Consider the following 24,369-nt stretch of genomic DNA (forward strand, 5'->3'; position numbering starts at 1 on the left):
AAAAAAAAAAAAAAAAAAAAAAGCCTTAGTTAGTGGTTATCGAAGCTAGCATTTTGGTTGGCTGTGCCCACCACTGGGCACAACACTGTGTTCCAAATCTGAAAAAGACGTCATCCGCTACAGGCCTTGCTCTGATGTTGTTTGTTTTCATTAAATAATTTCTCTGCTGCGATTAGCCAGTCACATTCGTCTGAACTACCTAAAACTCATATCTTCTCTGTTTGGTCCAATTCATTATACAATATATGTTATTCGTTTTCTGCTATTCACGTCTTAGTCTTATACCTATAATTAACCTATGTAAAATTGTAAAAGTTTTTTATGTATTTATTTTTATATTTAAAACTGTGATTGTTGAACAATTTTGGTTTGTTTTGCTTTTTCAGTTTTGTTGTGTTTTTTTTTTTTTTTTTTTTTTTTTTTTTCTTCGAGAAATGCTGTAAAATTGTTGTTGCAACCAGTGTTTGAGTGGTCAGAAACTGTGCAGTATTGTTTTCTGTGACATCATCACAGCCTCCGGACTGACACAATATGTTGGAAATGTCTGAATTTTTGTGATTTTTGTGCATTACTTTTCATCCATTTTACTATGACTTTTTCATAAGTAACCTGAAGTAAAATATGGAGATGTCTTGTCAACAGACAAAAACCAGTACAAGCCTTGATATAAAATAAGAGTGACTGCTAAGTATTACTTCACGCAGCAACATAAAATTCAACGCGTATTATATATTTACTAAGTTAATGAAATTATGCAAATTGTTCTCACAGTTATGCCCACAAATACACTACAGGGTCACAAACTGGTTGACTTAACCAAGATGTTAAAAATATTATGTTTAAAAATATATTATGTTATCTTTAAATTACTGTGTGTGTGTGCATGTGTGTGTGTGTGCCTGTGCTTGCCTGCGTGTGTGTGCGCGCGTGCGTCTTTTAGCATTGGGGTGGATAAGCAGCTGTTGTAAACTCCCTATAACTTGTGATGCAAATAATGAGGGTGGCTTTTAATTAAATTCTTAAGTTCTGCTGCCTTGGTACGGTGCATCGGAAAAGTATTCACAGCGCTTTACTTTTTCCACATTTTGTTATGTTACAGCCTTACTCCAAAATGGACAATTTTTTTTTTTTTTAACTCAAAATTGTACTCACAACACCTCATAATAACAACATGAAAAAAGTATTTTATTTTATTTTTTTTATTTTTGCATGCCCAGACCTGAATCCGATTGAACATCTATGGAGAGAACCACTGTAATTATGGCTCTAACATCAGTTTCAGTTATGGCTGGGTTTTCAATGCAACTATATTATACAATAGTTGTGGGATTGAAGCCTCAATACCACACACATGTTGAGAAGGAAAACATTTTTTTTCTCAAATGAGTAGTTAATGTAATATGAAGCTGGATTAAGTTATTTGAATTTTACATGTCAGCATTTGATGTAAATGTTGTTTTCAAACTGTAAATAATTGTTTACTTTTTGTTTGCGCTAAAACAATTTCAAATTTTGTTTTACTTGAAGGCCTTTACTTGTCCACGGTTTGATATAAAAGCCTGTTCTTATTCTCAACATTTTTTTTCACTATAATTACAGTTCAATCAAGTTCAGTTTTCCAACACCTTATATTGATTGCGATATTTTTAAACCAGATGGCAGTTGATGTTTTTGTGATCTTTGTTAAAATTTCCTATTTGATGAGCTGCTGACACATATAGACATGAAAAGACAGAATAATAATAGTATTTTAATATTGCAACACTATGCATGAACGCAGGACATAGTGTTGTATTACTTGGTTTAAACTGTCTGTGTGCGTGGTGGTGGGTGTGGGGCATGCTTATGAAAGCGACAGCTCATTAGTAGTCTATGATCAGTGAGGATAAAGGGAATAAGTGATTTAAAAAAAACTATATTTTGATGATGGCATTTACTGACATGAAATATTATTTGCTGACATGACAGGTTAACTACTTTTTAACTTGACTTGCCCAAATAATTACAATAACCTATAAGTCAAGAATGTTTCTGTAGAAAATTCAATAAGTGTTGCTATATATGAAATAACTCACTCACATGGGGTGTACAGTCAGTTTTGACAAACCATTCATGGAGATCACAAATCACATTTCCATACCCGATTGGTTGAAGCTTAGGTTAACAACAACCACTGCCAGTGTTGTCCAACAGGTTGCTGGTGGAAATTGGGTGAGTGTTGAGCAAAGACTAACAAGACGTGGAGAACATGTTCAGAGGCAACAGGAGAGGAGGAAAGTAAGAAGTGTGTAAGTGAGAGTTGGGACTTTGAATGATGATCAGTATCCCTGGTAAAGGGAGAGATTTGGCTGACATGATGGAGAGAAGAAAAGTAGGTTTACTGTGTGTACAAGATAGTGTTAATTTTATCACCTGTTTTTAGTTCAGTCTTTGTCTTGTGTCAAGTGTCCTTTTTAGTTGTACAATAAAACTTGCATATAATGGATTCAGGTGATTCAGTAAATTTTCTCCGTTATAATCCAAAGCCATTATGTGTATAAAATGGACACAATCTGTTATATGTATTAAATGGACAAAATTTGTTATATGTATGTAACCAATTTGTTACAGTCAGGAGGCGTCGAATGATATATGGGGAATCCCGAGCTCCAGTTAGGCTTACGTACGAGGTCTGTCCAAAAAGTATCGGACCTTTTTATTTTTTGCAAAAACCATATGGATTTGAATCACGTGTGATTGCATCAGCCAAGCTTGAACCTTTGTGCGCATGCGTGAGTTTTTAGATGGCTTTCATGGACGATTTTATGGGGATTACACAGATTAAGGAGTGCTCCAGCCGGTTTAAAGACCGCCCACAGCTGCTGAGAGCGTGCCGCGCTCCGAGCGCCGATCGACAGGCTGACACCCCGCTGAAACAACCAGATCATTTCCAACATGAAGGCTTTGTTGATCCGGGACTGTTACAGGAGTTTTTTTTTCATGGAAAGAGAAGCGGAGGATTGCGCCACCGTGCCGCTCATGGCGCGGGACAAAACCACCTCCGTGTTGGTCTCACAGGACGGCTTTCAGGTGGATTTCAGACGGCTTCCGGTTGCTTTTCAGTCATGTGACTATCTGAGAAATTGAGCATGAGCTGGACATGCCCCAACATGTCCTGTGAGGCTTCATCACGGCGTTGCTTTGTGCCATGCGGCTCCGTCCTGACGCGCGGAATTCCTCCGCACGTCTGTCTCAATGTGCCGAAAAAGTGCTGATGTCCACGTCTTACGCAATTCCTGTGCTAGTCAGACGACATACCGGATCAAGACAGCGTCCAGTTTAGAAATGAACGGCACATTCCACTGTTAAAGGAGTTTTTGTCATGGAAAGAGGAGTGGAGGAATTCCGCGCGTCGCGGCGGAGCTGCATGGCGCAAAGCAACGCCGTGATGAAGCCTCACAGGACATGTTGGGGCATGTCCAGCTCATGCTCAATTTCTCGGATAGTCACATGACTGAAAAGCAACCGACAGCCGTCCTGTGAGACCAACACGGAGGTGGTTTTGTGCCGCGCCATGAGCGGCACGGTGGCGCAATCCTCCGCTTCTCTTTCCATGAAAAAAAAACTCCTGTAACAGTAGAATGTGCCAAAAAAGTACTGATGTCCACGTCTCCTGCCTCTTTTGTGAAAGTCAGACGATGTCCCAGATCAACAAAGCCTTCACGTTGGAAATGATCTGGTTGTTTCTGGTGTCAGCCTGTCGATCGGCGCTCGGAGCGCGCCGCGCTCTCAGCAGCTGTGGGCAGTCTTTAAACTGGCTAGAGTACTCCTTAATCTGTGTAATCCCCATAAAATTGACACTGAAAGCCATCTAAATTTTCCGAATGGTGTCCACCTGGAGGTCTCTCACAGTTTCTGGAAAAAGTTGATGCAGCAAAGCTCCAAATCGTTCAGACATTTATTCGCAATAAAAATCCGACGAGAGGGGTGGACCACTGCTCACACAAAGCCTGCTCACAGGCGAATGACGCAACCGACAGGCGTGAAAAAACTCACACATGCGCACGAAGGTTCAAGCTTGGGTGATGCAATCACACATGATTCAAATCCATATGGTTTTTGCAAAAAATAAAAAGGTCTGATACTTTTTGGACAGACCTCGTATTTCCTAGATTAAACACCTGACTTTGAATCGGGAGCGGGTCAAAACTTCATCTGAAAAAATAAACGCCTGACTTAAATAAGCGCCAGACATTATGTGCATTAAAAAGATGACATTTAGTTGAGTCCCTCTTTTTTCTAAGTCCACTGTAGAGTGGTACCTTAAAATCCTAAAGCTTGATTTATGTTTCTGCAGCTCCGTGGCCATGCAATGATGTTGATGTGCGCATGACCCTTTTAAAGTTCTCTGTCACGTCTTTATGCAATTTACCATGTGCAACAGTGGATTTTTTTCTGGATTAATTTGTCCCTCAACGAGCTCCATCAATCATCAATAATCATCAACCTCCAAATCAACAGTATGGTACGTGTAGTTTCATCCATGAATTGCGCAACATTTGAGCATCTTTTTCCAACTCCGCACTGTGAAGTTGGTCATATTTGCAGACTTATCTACCAAACATATTTGATCCATGATCAAAATATAATTGGCGGGTGCACTGCAAAAAAATTTAAAATATGATGGGAGAGGAAGGAGTGAAAGCGGAAAAATGACATATCATAGCCTTTTGTTGTCTCCGTCATTTAGCAGGTGCATGGGTTTGCAGCCAGGCAGACGGCTCTGATCTAAAGCAGTTTGGTTCGTCACACCCAGGGATATGTGTGAAACTTAACACCATATTACAGTGCAGGCAGCAAGCAGCATTTTGTTAGTAATCACCAGTCTTGAATTACGTCCTGCCTCCTTTAAGTCCCGTGTCTGAGCACGGTTTGAAAAAATAAACGGCTGGGCTTTAAATCATGGAAATGCGATGCCACTTTACTCGAATAGGCGAGTGTCAGTGCTGAACTTCATTTCATACCTCTGTTACTGGGCACGTCCAGACTGTGATGGGTTTTTAATGGAAATACATTGTGATCGGACAAGACGTTTTGACTGTCTAAACCCTTGTCTGGAGCTGCCTGTTCTCTCCAATCGTAACATCACAGTCCAAGAAGGCTAAATGGTTGTTTCTGGCATCCTCACGTGTGAACTTGATATTGGCGTCCACCGAGTTGATGTGTTCTGTAAAGTCCATTTAGCCTTCTTGGACTGTGTTGTTATAATTGGAGAGAACAGGCAGCTCCAGACAGGGGTTTACAGAAAACCAACTCACACTGACCAATATCTGCTCTTTGGCTCAAACCACCCCCTTGAACACAAGCTCGGGGTGATCAGGACGCTTCAACACAGAGCCCTACAGGTGCCCACAACTGCAGAGGGAAGGGCTAAAGAACAACAACTTGTCCGGAAAGCCCTCACAGTATGTGGGTACCCATGATGGTCCCTGGACAAAGTGCAGAAGTCCCAGAGAACAAAGAGACCAGATAGACAGGAGACGGAGACAAGAAGAACAGGAGTGTCTCTCCCTTATTTAGCAGGAGTAGGGGAAAAACTACAGAGGATCTTCAGACAGCACAAAATCGCAGTTTACTTTAAACCGGTTAACACCTTGAGACAGAAATTAGTTCACCCTAAGGACAGGATCCCTAGTTACAAACAGAGCAATGTAGTGTATTCTGTGAAATGTCAGGAAAATTGTAATGAACACTACATAGGTGAGACTAAGCAACCTTTACACAAAAGGCTATACCAGCACTGCAGAGAGGGCGCCAGTGGACCTCAGACTGCAGTTCATCTCCACCTTAAAGACACTAACCACACGTTTGAGGACAAGGAAGTTAAAATATTAGCCAGAGAGAAGAAATGGTTTGAGAGAGGGGTCAAGGAGGCATTCTTTGTGAAATGTTTGAAACCCAGCCTTAACCGGGGAGGGGGTCTGAGACACGCTTTATACCCTGTTTACAATGTGGTACTCAGGTCAAAGCAGTTTCAGTCTTTTGTTCATGGTAATGAGTCATTCACGTCATCAGCAGAGTCGTCAAGGGAGCCATCAGGAGAGGGACAGCTGCCCTGTCATTAGGAGGGTGCTAACTAGAGCACAATAGGTGCTAATTAGAGCTATTGTTTAGTCACCAGCCTATAGCAGTCTGCCTCTTGGTAGGAGGGGTCTGGTTAGGTTTAAAACTCCAGCTTTTGTGACTTCTTGATTATTCTTCTCTACAAGAGTCAAGACAGAAGTCAGACCACCAGAGCAAGAATTTTAGCTGAGGAAGCTTCTGCGATTTGAAGCGAAACGTCCTCGCGTCAAGCAACCCAGTCCAGTTGAAGATTCAAGCTTCTCTACTATGGAAACCACCTGGACAACTGAGAGCCTACACAGAAACCCTTAAGTGTATGTTAACTCAGATATGTGCGCTGGCCTCCAGTGGGAACTGATCCGTGTGTGTGTGTGTGTGTGTGTGTGTGCGTGCGTGTGCGTGCATTTGGAGTTTGAATGGCAGATGGTTTTCACCCTGCACAATCTTTTCCTCAGCGGGGTTGAAGAGTCAACCTGTCATTTTTTATTTTTTTCTCTTTTAAACTTGTTTTATGTCAAACACAACACTTGATGCTGCAGGGGTGGAAGGCGCTGCGCTCCGGCTTACTTTCACCTCTGCAAACATGCATTGCCCAATGAAATTTCTTCTGCTTTTATATTGTAGTAACGAAGATTGTTAAGGGAAATCTGTCCGAGTAAAAGGACATTTTACTGAGGAAATGTAGTGGAGTAAAAGTGAAAGTCGCCAGAAATGTAAATAACAAAGTAAAGTACAGATACTTCAAAATTCTGCTTAAGTACAGTTAAGGACGTATTTCTACTTTGTTACAACACTGACTGTAGTCATATTTAGTCATTAACATACCATTTTTTAGTCAGGTTTTAGTCAACTAAAAGTCTGATTATTGCAGCCTAGTTTTAGTCAAGACATTTTTTAGTTTTTGATTAAAAAAACAAACAAAAAAACAATTACATTATTTCTGATTACCATTTCAGTCACATAATGTGTCACACACCTGAAATAATGAATGTTATAATTATTTGACCCCTATATTTTAAATCTGCGAGGCTTCCCCTCAGATGCAATTAGACATTCTGTTTTATTGTCGGCCTCATGATTTTTAAAGTGTGCCAAATATCAAGCCTTTCTTTCCATAAGATCTGTTTGCTCCGTGTTGCAGATACAAGGTGGCAGCAGTAGTACAGGAAATACAGCTGTCTGCCTGGGTGGCTGTGGCAACATTCTGAATGTAATTAAGCATTTGTAAAGGAAAAGGAAAAATTATTTTATTTCAGTTTTTTCATCACTCACTCACTCATCTTCAACCACTTACTACAATTAAGTGGCATGGGGGGGGCTGGAGCCTATCCCAGCAGTCATAAGTCATGAGGCGTGATACTCTCTGGACAGAATACCAGTCTGTCACAGGGCCACATATAGACAAACAAATTTCATGCAAAAGATTTTATGGCTCGGTCACACGGCATACGATGATTCCTGAACGAAGGGGAAAAAGTAAAAAAGTCACAAATCGTCGAGAAAAGGTGGCGAATGTCCACTGCTATTGAAACCTTTTTCAGACGTGATGCTCAAAGTCACGCTTCTGTAAACTGCCACCTGGTTTGCACAAACCAAGGTGCAGTTTGCTCTGAGAGATCACCGCAGACGACACAAAATATTATTATGTCGTGACGGCCCTCAGCACCTCTACAGCAATGAGGCTGATGATGCTTCTGCAAAGCTCCCTCGCTGTGAACAAATATGCAGTGACCAAGGATCACCTCCTCAAAACGTTTGAGCTGTCAGACTGAAAGGGCCAGCAGGCGCTTCTCTCTGCATGGGCTGGAGGACAGCAAACCCTTCAGAGTTCATGGACAGAATGCTGCAGCTCCTGACAGGACACCGGCCAGCAGAGGTGGGACAAAGTCACTGTCAAGTCATTTTCAAGTCATGAATCAGCAAGTCCCAATTCAAGTCTCAAGTCAGCTTGCAAACAATTGGTGGTCACTGTGACATGAGACTTGACTTGGGACTTGCTGATTCCAGACTTGAGAGTGACTTGATGGTGACTTCGTTCCATCTCTGCCGGCCGGACTTTAAACAGGCCGGACTTTGTGCAGCAACTCTCGCCCGGGTGGACTGAAAGGTGCAGGAGGAGCAAGAGCTGAAAATATCACAGGAGTGCGCAGGAAACCTGAAAAAATAAAAAACGCTGGTGTGCTGTGGTGTATCGTTACTAAGCCATATATATTGATTTATAACAGAAAACTGTCAAAAAGGGAAATAAAAATAAGTGTAAAGATGATTGAATATATCATCAGAGCAGTAAATTGATCAGTCCGTGTGATCGCTGCGCATTGACTTCCTATGTGCAATTATTTCAACGAGCTGCAGCTGATCCATAACATGAATTCTGTCTTCCAGAACAGCTCTTTATTTAATCATTTAAATCATCTACGTACCTGTTGCCACGTACAGAAGAGCTGGATTGTCATTACACTCATAATGTTATATTTAATAAAAAATAATAAGCGCATGCAGGAGGCGATTGCTGCTGCTGCTGCTGCATTCAAGCTGGTCGAACAAAGTCAAACTAAACGCTAACACTACAAAAACTAAGCAAACGATAAGAAAGTGTCAAGAACAACAGCAAAACGAAATATGGATGAATTGAGGTTTTCGGCGGCATTCATTCAAATTTTTCAACAGTTTAAAAATCCTGACGAAGCGCCAGCTGCAGGAACGAAGCTGCGTGAAGGTTAAACGATGCCAGTGAAAGTCCAGATTTCTTGTTTTGTTTGGGCTTCGTGGCCCTTCGTTAAGTGCTGTGTGACTGGGCCTTTAGTCTCATCTTTTTTCTGTAGCAATAATTCATGTTAACATCATCTTCATCAGTGTTTTAGAAAACTGACCCCATCTTGTCATTGTCTTGTCTTAGTCATGAAAAAAAATCGTCTGACTAAATTAGCACTCGTATAAGAGACCAAGTGAAATGGAAGTAAAATGTGAATGAATCCTGACGACAACCTTAATTCATCCGTATTCCATTTTGCTTTCTGTCTTGATGGTTCCTCATCGTTTGTGCAGTTCCTGTACCATCAGCGTTCTGTTTGATTGTCGTCCAACTTTGTCCAACCTCCAGCCTCTCTCTCTCTCTCTCTAGCCTCTCAATGTCCCTGGCTGCAACATGCTTGTGCGCATACACATTGTCAAGACAATGCAGCTGCAGGTGGCTCTGGACAGCACAGACTTGCTGCAGAAATGATCACACGCTGGTGTTTGATTTTGATTTTGTTGTAAAGCATCAAGGTCACCATTTGCTTTGTTTTTCTTTTGTTAGTTTTGGTTTCGTTTCGGTCTTTTATGCGCTCTGCACTCACAGACTTTTCGGGGATGGGAGAAGTCCAGGCTCATTTGTCCACTTTTTCTTGACGATTTGCGACTTTGGGACTTTTTTCCCTTCGTTCAGCTAACGCCGTGTGCTGTGTGACAGGGCCTTAAGGAAGGGGAAAAAAGGCATGTACCGATTAGCCAGACAGAGGGACAGAGCTGGAAAGGATGTTCAGCAGGTTAGGGTGGTAAAGGATGCAGATGGAAATGTACTGACAAGAGAGAAGAGTGTGTTGAGAAGCTGGCAGGAGTATTTTGAGGAGCTGAGAGAGAGAGAGAGAGAGAGAGAGAGAATATCAAAAAGCTCAACAGATTAGTATGGATGAAGCGAGGACAACTATGAAGAGGATATAAAGTGGAAAGATGACATACCAATGCAGGCATGGAAATGTTTAGGAGAGATGACAGTGGAGTTTTTAAGCAGATTGATTAATACATTCTGGAATATTGAGGGGATGTTTGAGGAGGGAAGAAGAAGGGTATTGTTTCTGAGTTGAAAAACAAGGTTAATGTGCAGAGCTGCAGTAACTATAATTGATTAGCCGCAGCATGACATTATGGCACGTAGTGGAAGCTGCGACATTTCTGTCTTTGCATGTTTGACATTTTTTTGTTGTGCTTTCTTTTGTAATAATGGTAGTATGACCAAAACAGATGGTCACCCTACTGAGTCTCATCTGCTTGTGGTTTCTTCCTGTAATCAAAAGGCCTGAGGGAGTTTTTCCTTTCTGCTATTGCCTTCTTCTTGCTCAGGGGGCGTGTATGGTTAGATCTTAATTTTGCAAAGTGCCTTAGGGCGATTTATGTTTTGATTTGACACTGTATAATTAAATTGTATTAAATTGAACTGAAGCAAGGCTGAGAAAAGAGGTGAGCAGTTATATGCTTTCATGATGAAAGAGCATTACAGATGCATTGTTTTGCTCTGAGAGTGCTGAAGAAGAAGTATAGAGAAAGCCAGAAGGAGTTGTATTGTGTGTTTGTGGAGTTAAACCTCCATCACACTCGGCTGTGTTAATATGGCATCCCCCCAAAATTGGGTGGATGCAGTAAGAACTGATAAAGAGGCAGTATGGTGTCATTGGATGTGGGGGACATGCTTGAACTTTTGACGTAAAAAAAATAGTAAAAATCAGGTCAAATCAAGACATGGTACAACTTAATAAAGACGGAGTAATGATGCATTAACGATTCCTTGTAGTAACAGCGCAACTAAAACCTTGTAGGGGCTTCATTGATGTTGTACAAGTGTGGCACCGACAGGAAAGATTGCATGCGGGAATACATGGGGAAAAAAACTCCATGGCATTCTCACTACTAAGGCTCTATATTCTTTCTCAAAACTCAATGCGATACAATACATTGGATGTGCAATACTCGATACGTATCTCGATATCGATACATTTACGAGGTCTGTCCGAAAAGTAACGGACCTTTTTATTTTTTTCAAAAACTATATGGATTTGAATCATGTGCACTTGCATCAGCCAAGCTTGAACCTTCGTGCGCATGCGTGAGTTTTTTCACGCCTGTCGGTTGCGTCATTCGCCTTTGGGCAGGCTTTGAGTGAGCACTGGTCCAGCCCCCTCGTCGGATTTTCATTGTCAGGGAAATGGCTGAGCGACTGCCACTTTGCTCTATGAAAATTTTTTCAGAAACTGTGACAGACAGCCAGGTGGAAACCATTCGGAAAATTCAGATGGCTTTCGGTGAAGATTCTATCGGCGTCACAGATTAAGGACCATTACAACTGGATTAAAGATGGCCCACACCAGCGGAGGGTGCGCTGCGCTCCGAGCGGCCATCGACAGGCTGAAACGACCAGATCATTTCCAAAGTGAAGGCTGTGTTGATCCAGCACGTCATGTGACTACCAGAGAAATCGCAGGAAATGTGGACATCAGCACTTTTGCGGCACATTCCACTGTTACAGGAGATTTTGTAATGAAAGACATGCGGAGGAATTCGCGCGTCGGGATGGAGCCGCGCACAACAAACTTCCTCCGTGTTGGAAGTCTCACAGGACATGTTGTGGCATGCCCAGCTGTTACACAATTTCTCGGATACTCACTCGACTGAAAAGCCACCGAAAGCCGTCTGAATCTTCCGAATGGTTTCCAACATGGAGGTGTTTGTTGTGCGCCATGAGCAGCTCCATCCCGACGTGCAAATTCCTCCGCACGTCTTTCATTACAAAATCTCCTGTAACAGTGGAATGTGCCGCAAAAGTGCTGATGTCCAAGTCTTCAGCAATTTCTCTGGTAGTCACACGACGTGCCGGATCAACACAGTCTTCACTTTGCTTCGCTTTGGAAATGATCTGGTCGTTTCAGCCTGTCGATGGCCGCTTGGAGCGCGGCGTGCCCTCCGCCGGTGTGGGCTGTCTTTAATCCGGTTGTAATGGTCCTTAATCTGTGTGATGCCGATAGAATCTTCACCGAAAGCCATCTGAATTTTCCGAATGGTTTCCACCTGGCTGTCTGTCACAGTTTCTGAAAATATTTTCATGCAGCAAAGCGGCAGTTGTTCAGCCATTTCCCTGACAATGAAAATCCGACAAGGGGGCTGGACCAGTGCTCACTCAAAGCCTGCCCACAGGCGAATGACGCAACCGACAGGCGTGAAAAAACTCACGCATGCACACGAAGGTTCAAGCTTGGCTGATGCAAGCGCACATGATTCAAATCCATGTAGTTTTTGAAAAAAATAAAAAGGTCTGTTACTTTTCGGACAGACCTCGTATATGCTTAATACTGGTTATATACATTTTATTTAAATTCATTGATAAACAAGAATAATCAGGGATTTCTGATGTCCGCCAGTCCAGATCCGGATCACCTCCAAAATTCAGTGGAGTTTTCCATGGTCTAACACAGGGGTGTCCAAACTACGGCCCGCGGACCAACTGCGGCCCGCGGTTCAGTTTTTATTGGCCCGCAGCAAATTCTGAAAATATAATTAAATATGGCCCGCACAAGAAGCTTGAGGTCAACTTTGTTGCACTTCTCAGTTTCAACACTAGATGGAGCCAGCGGCTGGCTCCATCTAGCCAGCCACAGAAACGAAATTAAGCGAAGAAAACTTTTACAGCACCGAAGAAGAAGAAATGGCAGCACCGAAGAAACGCAAAATATTAAGTGAATGTAGAAGATTTCAAACACGGTGGGAAAACGAGTATTTTTTCAAAGAAATCAACGGAAAGTGTGTCTGTTTGATTTGTAACGAAGATGTTGCTGTGATGAAAGAGTATAATGTCCGTCGGCACTATGAGACCAAACATCAGAGCTACACATCGTACACCGGTGCCGAACGAACACAGAAAGTCAAGCAAATGGCAGCTAGCTTGCAAGCTCAATAGCAGTTTTTTTTTTCGTGCTAACAAAATACAGGAAAACGCCACAACAGCAAGTTATGAAGTCGCTAAACTTATTGCCCAGCACGGCAAACCGTTTTCAGATGGTGATTTCATAAAGCAGTGCCTCATCAAAGTCACAGAAATAATGTGCCCAGAAAAAGTGCCGGATTTCAACAATGTGAGCTTATCCAGAAATACAGTGGTGCGGAGAATCGAGGACTTGTCCGCTAACTTGAAACTTCAGCTGAGAGATAAAGCTTGTGCTTTTAATTTTTACTCGATAGCATGCGATGAGAGCACAGATGCCACAGACACCGCACAACTGTTAATTTTTTTGCGGGGAGTAGATGATCATTTTTGCTGTACGGAGGAGCTGCTTGATATGATGAGCCTAAAAGGCACAATGACAGGAAAAGATATTTTTGAAGCTGTGTCAGAGGCAGTTGAAAAGATGGGGCTTAAATGGGACAAGCTCTGTGGAGTAACAACTGATGGAGCTCCGGCCATGGCGGGTGAGCGCAAAGGAATGGCATCGTTAGTGTGTGCCAAGGTAAAAGAGAGCGGAGGTGAGGCTGTTAGGATACACTGTATAATCCACCAAGAAGCACTGTGTGCCAAGACTGTCCAGCTGGGTGATGTGATGAACATTGTTGTAAAAACTGTCAACATAATTCGAGCTAGAGGACTGTACCACAGAGAATTTCAGGCTTTCCTATCTGATGTGGATGCTGAATACGGGGATGTACTCTACCACTCTGATGTGCGCTGGCTCAGCCGCGGCTCTGTGCTGCACCGGTTTTATTCGCTGAGATCAGAAATCGACCAGTTTTTAAAAGAGAAGGGCCAACCTCTTCATGAACTAAGTGACCCTCTGTGGCTGGCAGACCTGGCATTTTTAGTTGATCTTACACATCATCTGAATTCACTGAACAAGAACCTACAAGGCAGAGAACAGCTGGTGCCACACCTGTATGCGCACATGAAAGCCTTCTGCGTAAAGCTCCGCCTGTTTGCGACACAACTACGAGGCTTTAATGTTGCACACTTCCCTGCGCTGTCTGAAATCAAGTCTGCTTTTCCAAAGGCCGACCTTTCTGCTAAAAAGGAGAAATATGTGTCTGTGATTGCATCTCTCATGACAGAATTCAACCAGCGTTTCCACGATTTTTCTGTCATTGAAAAACAAATCAAGCTGTTCTCGACCCCCTTCCTGGTGGAAGCAGAAGAAGTGGAAGAGAGTCTGCAGTTAGAACTGATTGAAATGCAATGTGATGATTCTCTGAAGAGTCAACATCAGCTTCTCTCCCTCCCTGAATTCTATCAGAGTTTGGATAATGCCAAGTTTCCTCTGATGAGACGCCACGCAAAAAGAATGATGAGCCTGTTCGGCTCAACATACATATGTGAACAAACATTTTCTCTGTTAAATCAGAACAAAAGCAGACTGAGAACCAGAATGACTGATAGCCATCTCTGTGAAGTCCTTCGTGTCTCAACCACCAAACTTCTCCTGACATGTCAGCCATCCTTCAATCCAAAGGACAGCATCACTGCTCCCACTGAGTGCAATGTTCTTCACGTTATAGGTGAGTTAGAAATACACACAGTATTCATGTGTCAATATGTCACCTAGTGTGTGGCCCGGCCCTTTATTTATTTTTCTGTATTTGGCCCTCACTAAAAAAAGTTTGGACACCCCTGGTCTAACATCTATGTGTGGTACAGATGTGGTGAGAATCCATGAAGTAGTTTTGACGTAATCCTTAAAAGCCTATAAAGTGAAATCCTAAGCCAGAATTGATCCGTATCTGCCTGGAGGCCTATTTTGTCAACAAATCATGCCATTTGGAGCATAATTTGGAAAGAACATGAGTTTTATGCAAAGCAACCAAGATCACTAAAACTTTGGGGAATGATTGTACACAGACTGAAGACCTTTCTAGCATTTATTGCAATTTTTATGGGTTTTGGTTTTTTTGGGGGGGGGGGGGGGGGGTCACTCACCCAATATGAACAAAAGTCTTCAAAATATACTTTGACTCGAAGGGTGTTGTGGGGATTCTCGGGGTCCATCTGGATGAGTCCCTGGTCTGCACAGTCTATGAACAGGAATAATGGAGAACTTGTGTATTTATGTGGAAAGCACAACCTGATTGACAGGTTAAAAGGTTTTTTCCTGTCTCTTTTATCTTGTACCATCCTCAGAAAGAGACTTTGGGCGTATGTGAGGGGAAAAATGGCAAAGGGTTATTATTTAGTTTTAAGTCGCCATGGGTGTGCTTCACTGTTTTTAGCTTTTCTTTATGTTGTGCTAACACAGCCAAAAGAGACACACAAACTTTTTTTAATTGTTTCTTTTATTACTGTTACTACCAGTCTACTACTTCTGTTAGTTCTTCAGTGTAACTGCTGTGAATTGTAGCTCATTATTCTATTCCTATGTGACTCTTAGTAGTGGATAGCATTTTTGTTAGCATTTTGCTTGCACTAGCTTAGCTACACTCTTGGATTTTCTGGTGCTCAAAGTACACCACTTTACACTTTACATACAGTAGTGTTCAGAATAATAGTAGTGCTATGTGACTAAAAAGATTAATCCAGGTTTTGAGTATATTTCTTATGCTACATGGGAAACAAGGTACCAGTAGACTCAGTAGATTCTCACAAATCCAACAAGACCAAGCATTCATGATATGCACACTCTTAAGGCTGTGAAATTGGGCTATTAGTAAAAAAAGTAGAAAAGGGGGTGTTCACAATAATAGTAGCATCTGCTGTTGACACTACAAACTCAAAACTATTAAGTTCAAACTGCTTTTTTAGCAATCCTGTGAATCACTAAACTAGTATTTAGTTGTATAACCACAGTTTTTCATGATTTCTTCACATCTGCGAGGCATTAATTTTGTTGGTTTGGAACCAAGATTTTGCTCATTTACTAGTGTGCTTGGGGTCATTGTCTTGTTGAAACAACCATTTCAAGGGCATGTCCTCTTCAGCATAAGGCAACATGACCTCTTCAAGTATTTTGACATATCCAAACTGATCCATGATACCTGGTATGCGATATATAGGCCCAACACCATAGTAGAAGAAACATGTCCATATCATGATGCTTGCACCACCATGCTTCACTGTCTTCACTGTGAACTGTGGCTTGAATTCAGAGTTTGGGGGTCGTCTCACAAACTGTCTGCGGCTCTTGGACCCAAAAAGAACAATTTTACTCTCATCAGTCCACAAAATATTCCTCCATTTCTCTTTAGGCCAGTTGATGTGTTCTTTGGCAAATTGTAACCTCTTCTGCACGTCTTTTATTTAACAGAGGGACTTTGCGGGGGATTCTTGCAAATAAATTAGCTGCGCACAGCCATCTTTTAACTGTCACAGCACTTACAGGTAAATCCAGACTGTCTTTGATCATCCTGGAGCTGATCAATGGATGAGCCTTTGCCATTCTGGTTATTCTTCTATCCATTTTGATGGTTGTTTTCTGTTTTCTTCCACGCATCTGTTTTTTTTTTTTTTTTTGTCCATTTTAAAGCATTGGAGATCATTGTAGATGAACAGCCTATAATTTTTTGCACCTGCGTATAGGTTTTCCCCTCTCCAATCAACTTTTTAATCAAACTACGCTGTTCTTCTGAACAATGTCTTGAACATCCCATTTTCCTCAGGCTTTCAAAGAGAAAAGCATGTTCAACAGGTGCTGGCTTCATCCTTAAATAGGGGACACCTGATTCACACCTGTTTGTTCCACAAAATTGAAGAACTCACTGACTGAATGCTACACTACTATTATTGTGAACACCCTCTTTTCTACTTTTTTTTACTAATAGCCCAATTTCATAATTAAGAGTGTGCATATCATGAATGCTTGGTCTTGTTGGATTTGTGAGAATCTACTGAATCTACTGGTACCTTGTTTCCCATGTAACAGCAAGAAATATACTCAAAACCTGGATTAATCTTTTTAGTCACATAGCACTACTATTATTCTGAACACTACTGTAAATCCTGTGTGATGGTGCCAGATAGGATGGCCCTTTTAGAGAGTCATGTCCGTAAGCTAGAACAGCTTCTTAGCTCAGTGGAGTTAGATGTTATGAGCGCTCCAGATGAGGTTAATGTTGGGCCAGCTAGCGTGCCCATTAGCATTAGCCTAGAATCACCAGCTGTAGATGACTGCTTTCGGACCGTGGTTAGGCAGAGGAAGTCACATAGGGCTTTGTGCCCGGTTGCGGTACCTCGATCACACTAGCCACTGCGAACTGTGAAACAGTTTTCTCCCTTAGATGTGCCTGTTGTTAGTCCTTTGAGCTCATGGGTGACTTCCACTCCTATCTCCAGGTTGAAGCAATGGGCTTTAGTGATAGGGGATTCTATCATCCGCAAAGTCAGGTCACAGACACCGGCTGACGTTAAATTTATTCCTGGGACCAGAGCTCCCGACATTGCCTCCCATCTTAGGGTGCCAACACTGTAGAAAGGTAGACAGACAAAGGAACATGACACTAGATACAGCCACATTGTTATTGACGTCAGTGGCAATGAAGTCAGAATGAAGCACTCCGAGGTCACAAAATTGGACATAGAGAGGACCTGTGACCTTGCCAGAAAGATGTGTCGGCATCAATTAATAGTCTCTGGCCCCCTCCCCTCCCAGGGTAATGATGAGGCATTTAGCAGGCTGACATCATTAAATAGGTGGCTGGCACAGTTTTGTAGACAGCAAGGCTTTAGTTTTATTGATAACTGGCCTTCGTTTTTGGGCCTCCGTGGCTAGCTGATGTTGGATGGCCTTCACCCTACTGGGAAATGTGCCGCCATCTTGTCTGCGAACATAGATAGAGCTCTACAGGGAGGGTAACATTAGGATTTTACAGCAGGTCACAGAGCAGGTGATTAGAGACCTTGCAAGGCTTATGACAAATGTGAATGTGGAATCCATTAGCTTATCAGGGAAATTAGTGCAGAAAATCCACTATGGTGATAGTGCACATAAAAATCATAGAGGGATATGCTTTGCAAACTTAATACCATTACTACATTGGATGATGTTGAAATTGAGGATGGTCTGCTGGCTGTTCCAGCAATATAAAAAGCAATTTAGAAATAAAGGTTGAGTTGAGTTGAGAACATCAAATATTTTGTGTTTGCTACCTACAACCCGTGTGGACTGTCTCAAACCTAAACTTACTTCCAGGCATCTTATATATGCTACTCTGGAAACACCCCTAATTCCAAATAGTCCAATTATCAACCCCACTGAGGTTCTTAATCTGGGTCTTATTAACATAAGATCACTGTCCTCAAAATCACTGTTGATTAATGATCTAATTATGCATCACCACTTAGATATGATTGGGTTATGTGAAACCTGACTTAAACCTACAGCTGTCCTCCCCTTAAATGAGACCTGCCCACTGGCGTAAACATTTAGTCACGTCCCTCGTGATGCGAAGCAAGGTGGGGTGTTGCACTTATAAACCTAGGTTTAGTTTATTAGCTGTTGGGGGTCATAAATTTGAGCTCATTTGCTCATTTGAGCATCTGATTCTCCGCTCTGCCCACGATGCTATGTATTGCCAAGATCACAAGAATAAAAATTAGCCGTATTACTTTGTCGCTGTATATGGGCCCCTGGCCCAAACTCTGAATTCTTAGATGAATTTGGTGCAATCATCTCTAACTTGTCAACTACTGCAGATAACATTCTGATTATTGGTGACTTTAAGATTCATATAAATAAGCCTTCTGATCCACTCTGCAAATATTTATGGAAATTCTGGATGCAATAGGATTCCAGCAATGCATTCAGGACTCGATGCACATTAGTGGAAACACCTGGATTTGGTTCTCGCATGTGGTATTGCTGTCACGAATATTGACATCATGCCTCTTACATCAGTGGTCTCTGATCACTCACTTATTAGGTTTACAGTGTCTCTGCCGTGTTTAGTGGAACATCAACCTTATTTATCACTGCGGTGATGCATCTACTCCTCAACTATGACTGAACTCAAAGCTAGACTGCCTGATGTCTTCGCGTCACATTTGGAAAATGCCCAATCAGTAAACACTCTTGTGGATAGTTTAAACTCAGCGCTCAAAACTACACTTGACATGATTGCGCCACCTATATTAACCCCCCCCCCCCCAAGACACAGTCACCTTGGTTCGATGATTACTTGCGTGACCTCAAGCATAAGGCTGGAGGTCTAGAACAAAAATGGCATAGTTCAAAATTAGAAGTATTCCACCTTGTGAGGCTCAATTCTATCTTAGAGTATAAGTATGCATTACTGGCGGAACTATTACTCTGATTTGATCAACAAAAACAAGCATAACTCAAAGTTCTTGTTTGACATGGTGGCAACACTTATACATGGACAACTACCTGTAGTTCACTCTCCTTTTACAGCACAAGATTTCCTGGATTACTTTGAGAAGAAAATAGGAGACATTAGGTTAAACATATCCCAGCATGCTCATCCACATTAAATCCTTAGAAGACTGCCTTGCATCAATGAGAAGCTAGATGTCTAGCAACTTCCTACTTTTAAACCCTTAACTAACGTTGTTGTGATTTGGTGCTGTATAAATGAAATAAATTAAAAATATTCTGAACAAAAATATAAATGCAACACTTTTGATTTTTCTCCCATTTTTCATGAGCTGAATTCAAAGATTTAAAACATTTTCTACATACAGTGGTCCCTCGCTATAACGCGGTTCACCTTTCGCGGCCTCGCAGTTTTGCTGATTTTCTTAGTCCAATTTTGCATGCTTTTTTTTCTACAGCGCATTGTGTTCTGCGTCCTCAACAAGCAGGCCGGTCGCGGCACCGGTCGGCATCACCGCGAAGGGAGAGCACACGCATTGTTTTCTGCGTGTGTCTGTTTAGAATCTTCTCGCCCAGAAAAAAACAGAGCGCCAACAACTACCCATAACCGTGTTCTTCACTCAGAAAAAGACACCTGCACCGAGGTGTCACTCAGTGGAAAAAGACGCTACAGTGGAGCGGCGTCAGGGCACAGCGGCGCGGTCAGAGGAACTGTGAAATACTGGTCAGTCACTATTAATAATTTCTTATGTGTCCAACCTCGTAGGTTGATCGTTAAAATTAAATTCATTAGTTCTAAAAGCCATCAGTTATTTATAGGAAAACTTTCAATTTTTATTTCTCAAACAAATGTGTGGGCCTGAAAACAGGTTTTGATCTTTAGTTTCATTCTATAATACTGGACTTATTTTTCTACTAAGGTCTGAACTTTGAGAGTGTTTACACAGGAGAGAAAAGTGAGAAAATGTTAATGCCTGTTTGAGAAAAGTGTATAAAGTGTGCAGTGAGGGGGTTTGCAGCTTCAAAACGTCTATAATAATTGTAAAAAATAACACTGACTGCTTCGCAGATTTCACCTATTGCGGGTTATTTTTAGAACGTAACTCCCACGATAAACGAGGAACCACTGTACACAAAAGACCTGTTTCTCTCAAATGTTGTTCACAAATCTAAGTCTGAGTTAGTGAGCACTTCTCCTTTGCCTTTCAACGTTCTGTTTTGGTAGCGTTCATCGACCCAAAATACATCAGCATACCAAATGGCAAATGTCAGCTCTTCCCAGTTTGTTCATGATCGCAGGTACACACAGTCACGCATGCACGCATACACGTGCACAGAGGCCACTTCGCTTTTAATATATAGATGATTTATTGCTCCCTGCTGGAATGGCGTGTGAGCCTAGAATGTAATTATCAATGTCCGTTGTTCAGTGTTGTTAAATAATGTCCATAATTTCTCCAAAAATACTAGTCCGATCAACGTTCTGTTTTGGCAGCGTTCATCCTTGACTCAAAATACATAAGTGTACCAGTTGGCAAATGTCAGCTCTTCCCAGTTTGCCTGTGATCGCAGGTACACACACACACTCACGAACATACACACACAGAGGCCACTTGGCTTTGAATATATACAACCCCTGGCAAAAGTTATGGAATCACCGGCCTCGGAGGATGTTCATTCAGTTGTTTAATTTTGTAGAAAAAAAAGCAGATCACAGACATGACACAAAACTAAAGTCATTTCAAATGGCAACTTTCTGGCTTTAAGAAACACTATAAGAAATCAAGAAAATAAGATTGTGGCAGTCAGTAACGGTTACTTTTTTAGACCAAGCAGAGGAAAAAAAATATGGAATCACTCAATTCTGAGGAATAAATTATGGAATCACCCTGTAAATTTTCATCCCCAAAACTAACACCTGCATCAAATCACATCTGCTCGTTGACATTGACCCTGTGCCATGACATTGACCCTATGTGTCTTTTTGCAAGGAATGTTTTCACAGTTTTTGCTCTATGGCAAGATGCATTGTCATCTTGAAAAATGATTCCATCATCCCCAAACATCCTTTCAATTGTCCAAAATATCAACGTAAACTTGTGCATTTATTGATGATGTAGTGACAGCCATCTCCCCAGTGCCTTTACCTGACATGCAGCCCCATATCATCAATGACTGTGGAAATTTACATGTTCTCTTCAGGCAGTCATCTTTATAAATCTCACTGGAACGGCACCAAAAAAAAGTTCCAGCATCATCACCTTGCCCAATGCAGATTCGAGATTCATCACTGAATATGACTTTCATCCAGTCATCCACAGTCCACGATTGCTTTTCTTTAGCCCAGTGTAACCTTGTTTTTTTCTGTTTAGGTGTTAATGATGGCTTTCGTTTAGCTTTTTTGTATGTAAATCCCATTTCCTTTAGGCGGTCACAGACGTTGATTCCAGTTTCCTCCCATTCGTTCCTCATTTGTTTTGTTGTGCATTTTTCGATTTTTGAGACATATTGCTTTAAGTTTTCTGTCTTGACGCTTTGATATCTTCCTTGGTCTACCAGTATGTTTGCCTTTAACACCCTTCCCATGTTGTTTGTATTTGGTCCAGAGTTTAGACACAGCTGACTGTGAACAACCAACATCTTTTGCAACATTGCGTGATGATTTACCCTCTTTTAAGAGTTTGATAATCCTCTCCTTTGTTTCAATTGACATCTCTTATGTTGGAGCCATGATTCATGTCAGTCCACTTGGTGCAACAGCTCTCCAAGCTGTGATCACTCCTTTTTAGATGCAGACAATTGAGCAGATCTGATATGATGCAGGTGTTAGTTTTGGTGATGAAAATTTACAGGGTGATTCCATAATTTATTCCTCAGAATTGAGTGAGTCCATATTTTTTTCCTCTGCTTGGTCTAAAAACGTAACCGTTACTGACTGCCACAATTTTTTTTTCTTGATTTCTTATAGTGTTTCTTAAAGCCAGAAAGTTGCCATTTGAAATGACTTTAGTTTTGTGTCATGTCTATGATCTGCTTTTTTTCTACAAAATTAAACAACTGAATGAACATCCTCCGAGGCTGGTGATTCCATAATTTTTGCCAGGGGTTGTAGACATCATTTAGTGTGCAAAAAGCTACAGTGCTGAGACCAAAGGTGATTTAAGAGCCTCTTGTTGTAACATTGAAATAATTTAACAAGCAAGGATTATTTTGATTGTTCTTTATGTTTCGGAAGAAAATGTAAATTAGAGTAATATCTCCGTTTTTTCCTCTTCCCTCTCTTGTTGTGTCTTCTTCTCTGTATCTTTTTCTCAGGTTAGCTTTATATGTGTACGAGTATTTGCTGCATGTCGGCGCACAGAAATCAGCACAGACCTTCCTGTCAGAGGTAAGAAGTTCTTTGACTCCTTCTCCCTGAAATACGTATGCTCGATTGTCTGGCCAGGAATAGAATTTACATTATGAGCCGTCTGGTATTCAGATAGATTGTGAAAAATGTGACTGTAGAGATTTTTTTTTTTTAAATCTTGTTTCATTCTCGAGCCTGCATCGTCAAAACAGTGTCAACATACATCTCCTGGTGCATCGTTGAAAGGCATGCACTGCTGCTGTGTAAAGTGGTTGCAAGTGGTGATGGTCTAAGTGGTTAAAGTGCTGGGCTTGAGACCACAGGATTCTCTGTTCAATTCCCAGCCTGACCAGGAAATCACTAAGGCCCCTTAATCCATTAGTTGCCCTCAATCCACTAGTTGCTCCTGGTGTGTAGTGGGTGCCTTGCATGGCAGCAGCCTCACATCAGGGTGAATGTGAGGCTTTAAAATGCAATCCATTTACCTCACAATGCAAGTGATACACCTCAACTTAGTCTCTGTTAGTAACCACTCATTTGCAGTGGTGGGCACACTTCCGATAATCCGATAACAGATAATTATCGAAGATAATGTTTTCATTATCGGATTATCTTTTTAGATAAATTTAAAAACCATCATCGGACTAATTATCTTCCGATGAATTACTGTCCGATAACTTTTAGACCGATTACGTACTAAACTAAGATGAACAGTGAAAAACATTTTTAAAACTGTTAAAGCTGTTGAGACCTACCTGTTAAAAGTTTCCTAATAAGCATGTTGTTCTATCCTCTGTAAGCAAAAGAGAACTGGTGACAAAAAAAAAAAAATTTCCTTTAACACTATACTAATATAATCGCAATGTCACCAAGGCATCCGGAGGCATACATGCTTAACTTATGGTTCAAATTTTAACCACTCATTTTAGACAAGTTATTTAAAATTGTCATGTCTGAAGTTTATAAAGTGAAAATATCAGATATATGTTTTCGTTTTAAAGTAATGTGCTAATTTTTAAGGTTTTGTGAGCACATGCTGTGCCAGGCAGCAATGCATTATGGGTAGCATAAGGTAATCTCAGACGTTCACGACAGGACAAATGCATTTCAGACACTCTGTTCAGGGTCCACAGATAACAGCATTAAACTCTAGTGCCTAAAACTCTTGTGAATATATTCTCTGGGTTTATAGATGTTAGTGTATTTGCGTTTGTTAAATTCCACACATCTTAAATGTAGCAGACACGGATTATCTGGAATTTTGTTTGACATTTTTTCAAGGCTGCTACTGCCATCTATTGGCCAGGAGTGTTCATGGCAGTATTAAACGTCTAGGTACATGCCTACTCTCAAAGTGTTGGTATTGTCCATTGTCCAGGTGCTTTTTGTGTGCATATATGTTAACTTTGTATTCTAAAACTATGGTTAGAAGTAATTCCGACTCCTTATCGGTCCACACGAACGAGGTTGGCGCCATGTTTTTAGTTTTTGTGGAAGTGACGACAAGAGAATAAGGCTCCTGATTGGATGGAATTTTAATCAGTACCGCCACCCAAAGGTTTGGCAGACTAATTACAACACATTTATACGGTTCGATGTGGATGGATTTTTTTTTTTTTAAACGACGTAGTGTGGATGAAGTTTTTTCCCCAAACTGAAAGGGTAAGATATTCGGTTTTAGAAATACCCGACAACGTGTGTACATGGCCTTATGTCTGTGAAAGGCACTATATAAATAAATTTACTTACTTACTTACTAATATTGAGTGCACATTTTACAACATCATAAAAGTTTTAAAACATGCAATTGCGATGACACTTCCAGGGCTCCGTAAAAATGCCTGTTTTTACAAATAAAAATGGAGT

General features: G+C 41.3%; 1 protein-coding gene across 2 annotated transcripts in view; it reads left to right on the plus strand.

Moving 5' to 3' along the window:
- Nucleotides 1–24,369, plus strand: part of ssbp4 (single stranded DNA binding protein 4) — a 388,170-nt gene that overhangs the window by 44,271 nt on the left and 319,530 nt on the right. For both annotated transcript variants that reach the window (XM_034180216.1, XM_034180215.1), the window contains exon 2: nt 22,470–22,542. In XM_034180216.1, coding sequence (XP_034036107.1) covers nt 22,470–22,542 — 73 coding nt within the window. The remainder of the gene's footprint in view (nt 1–22,469; nt 22,543–24,369) is intronic.

This window comes from Thalassophryne amazonica, chromosome 10 (assembly GCF_902500255.1).
Source record: "Thalassophryne amazonica chromosome 10, fThaAma1.1, whole genome shotgun sequence".
NCBI lineage: Eukaryota > Metazoa > Chordata > Actinopteri > Batrachoidiformes > Batrachoididae > Thalassophryne > Thalassophryne amazonica.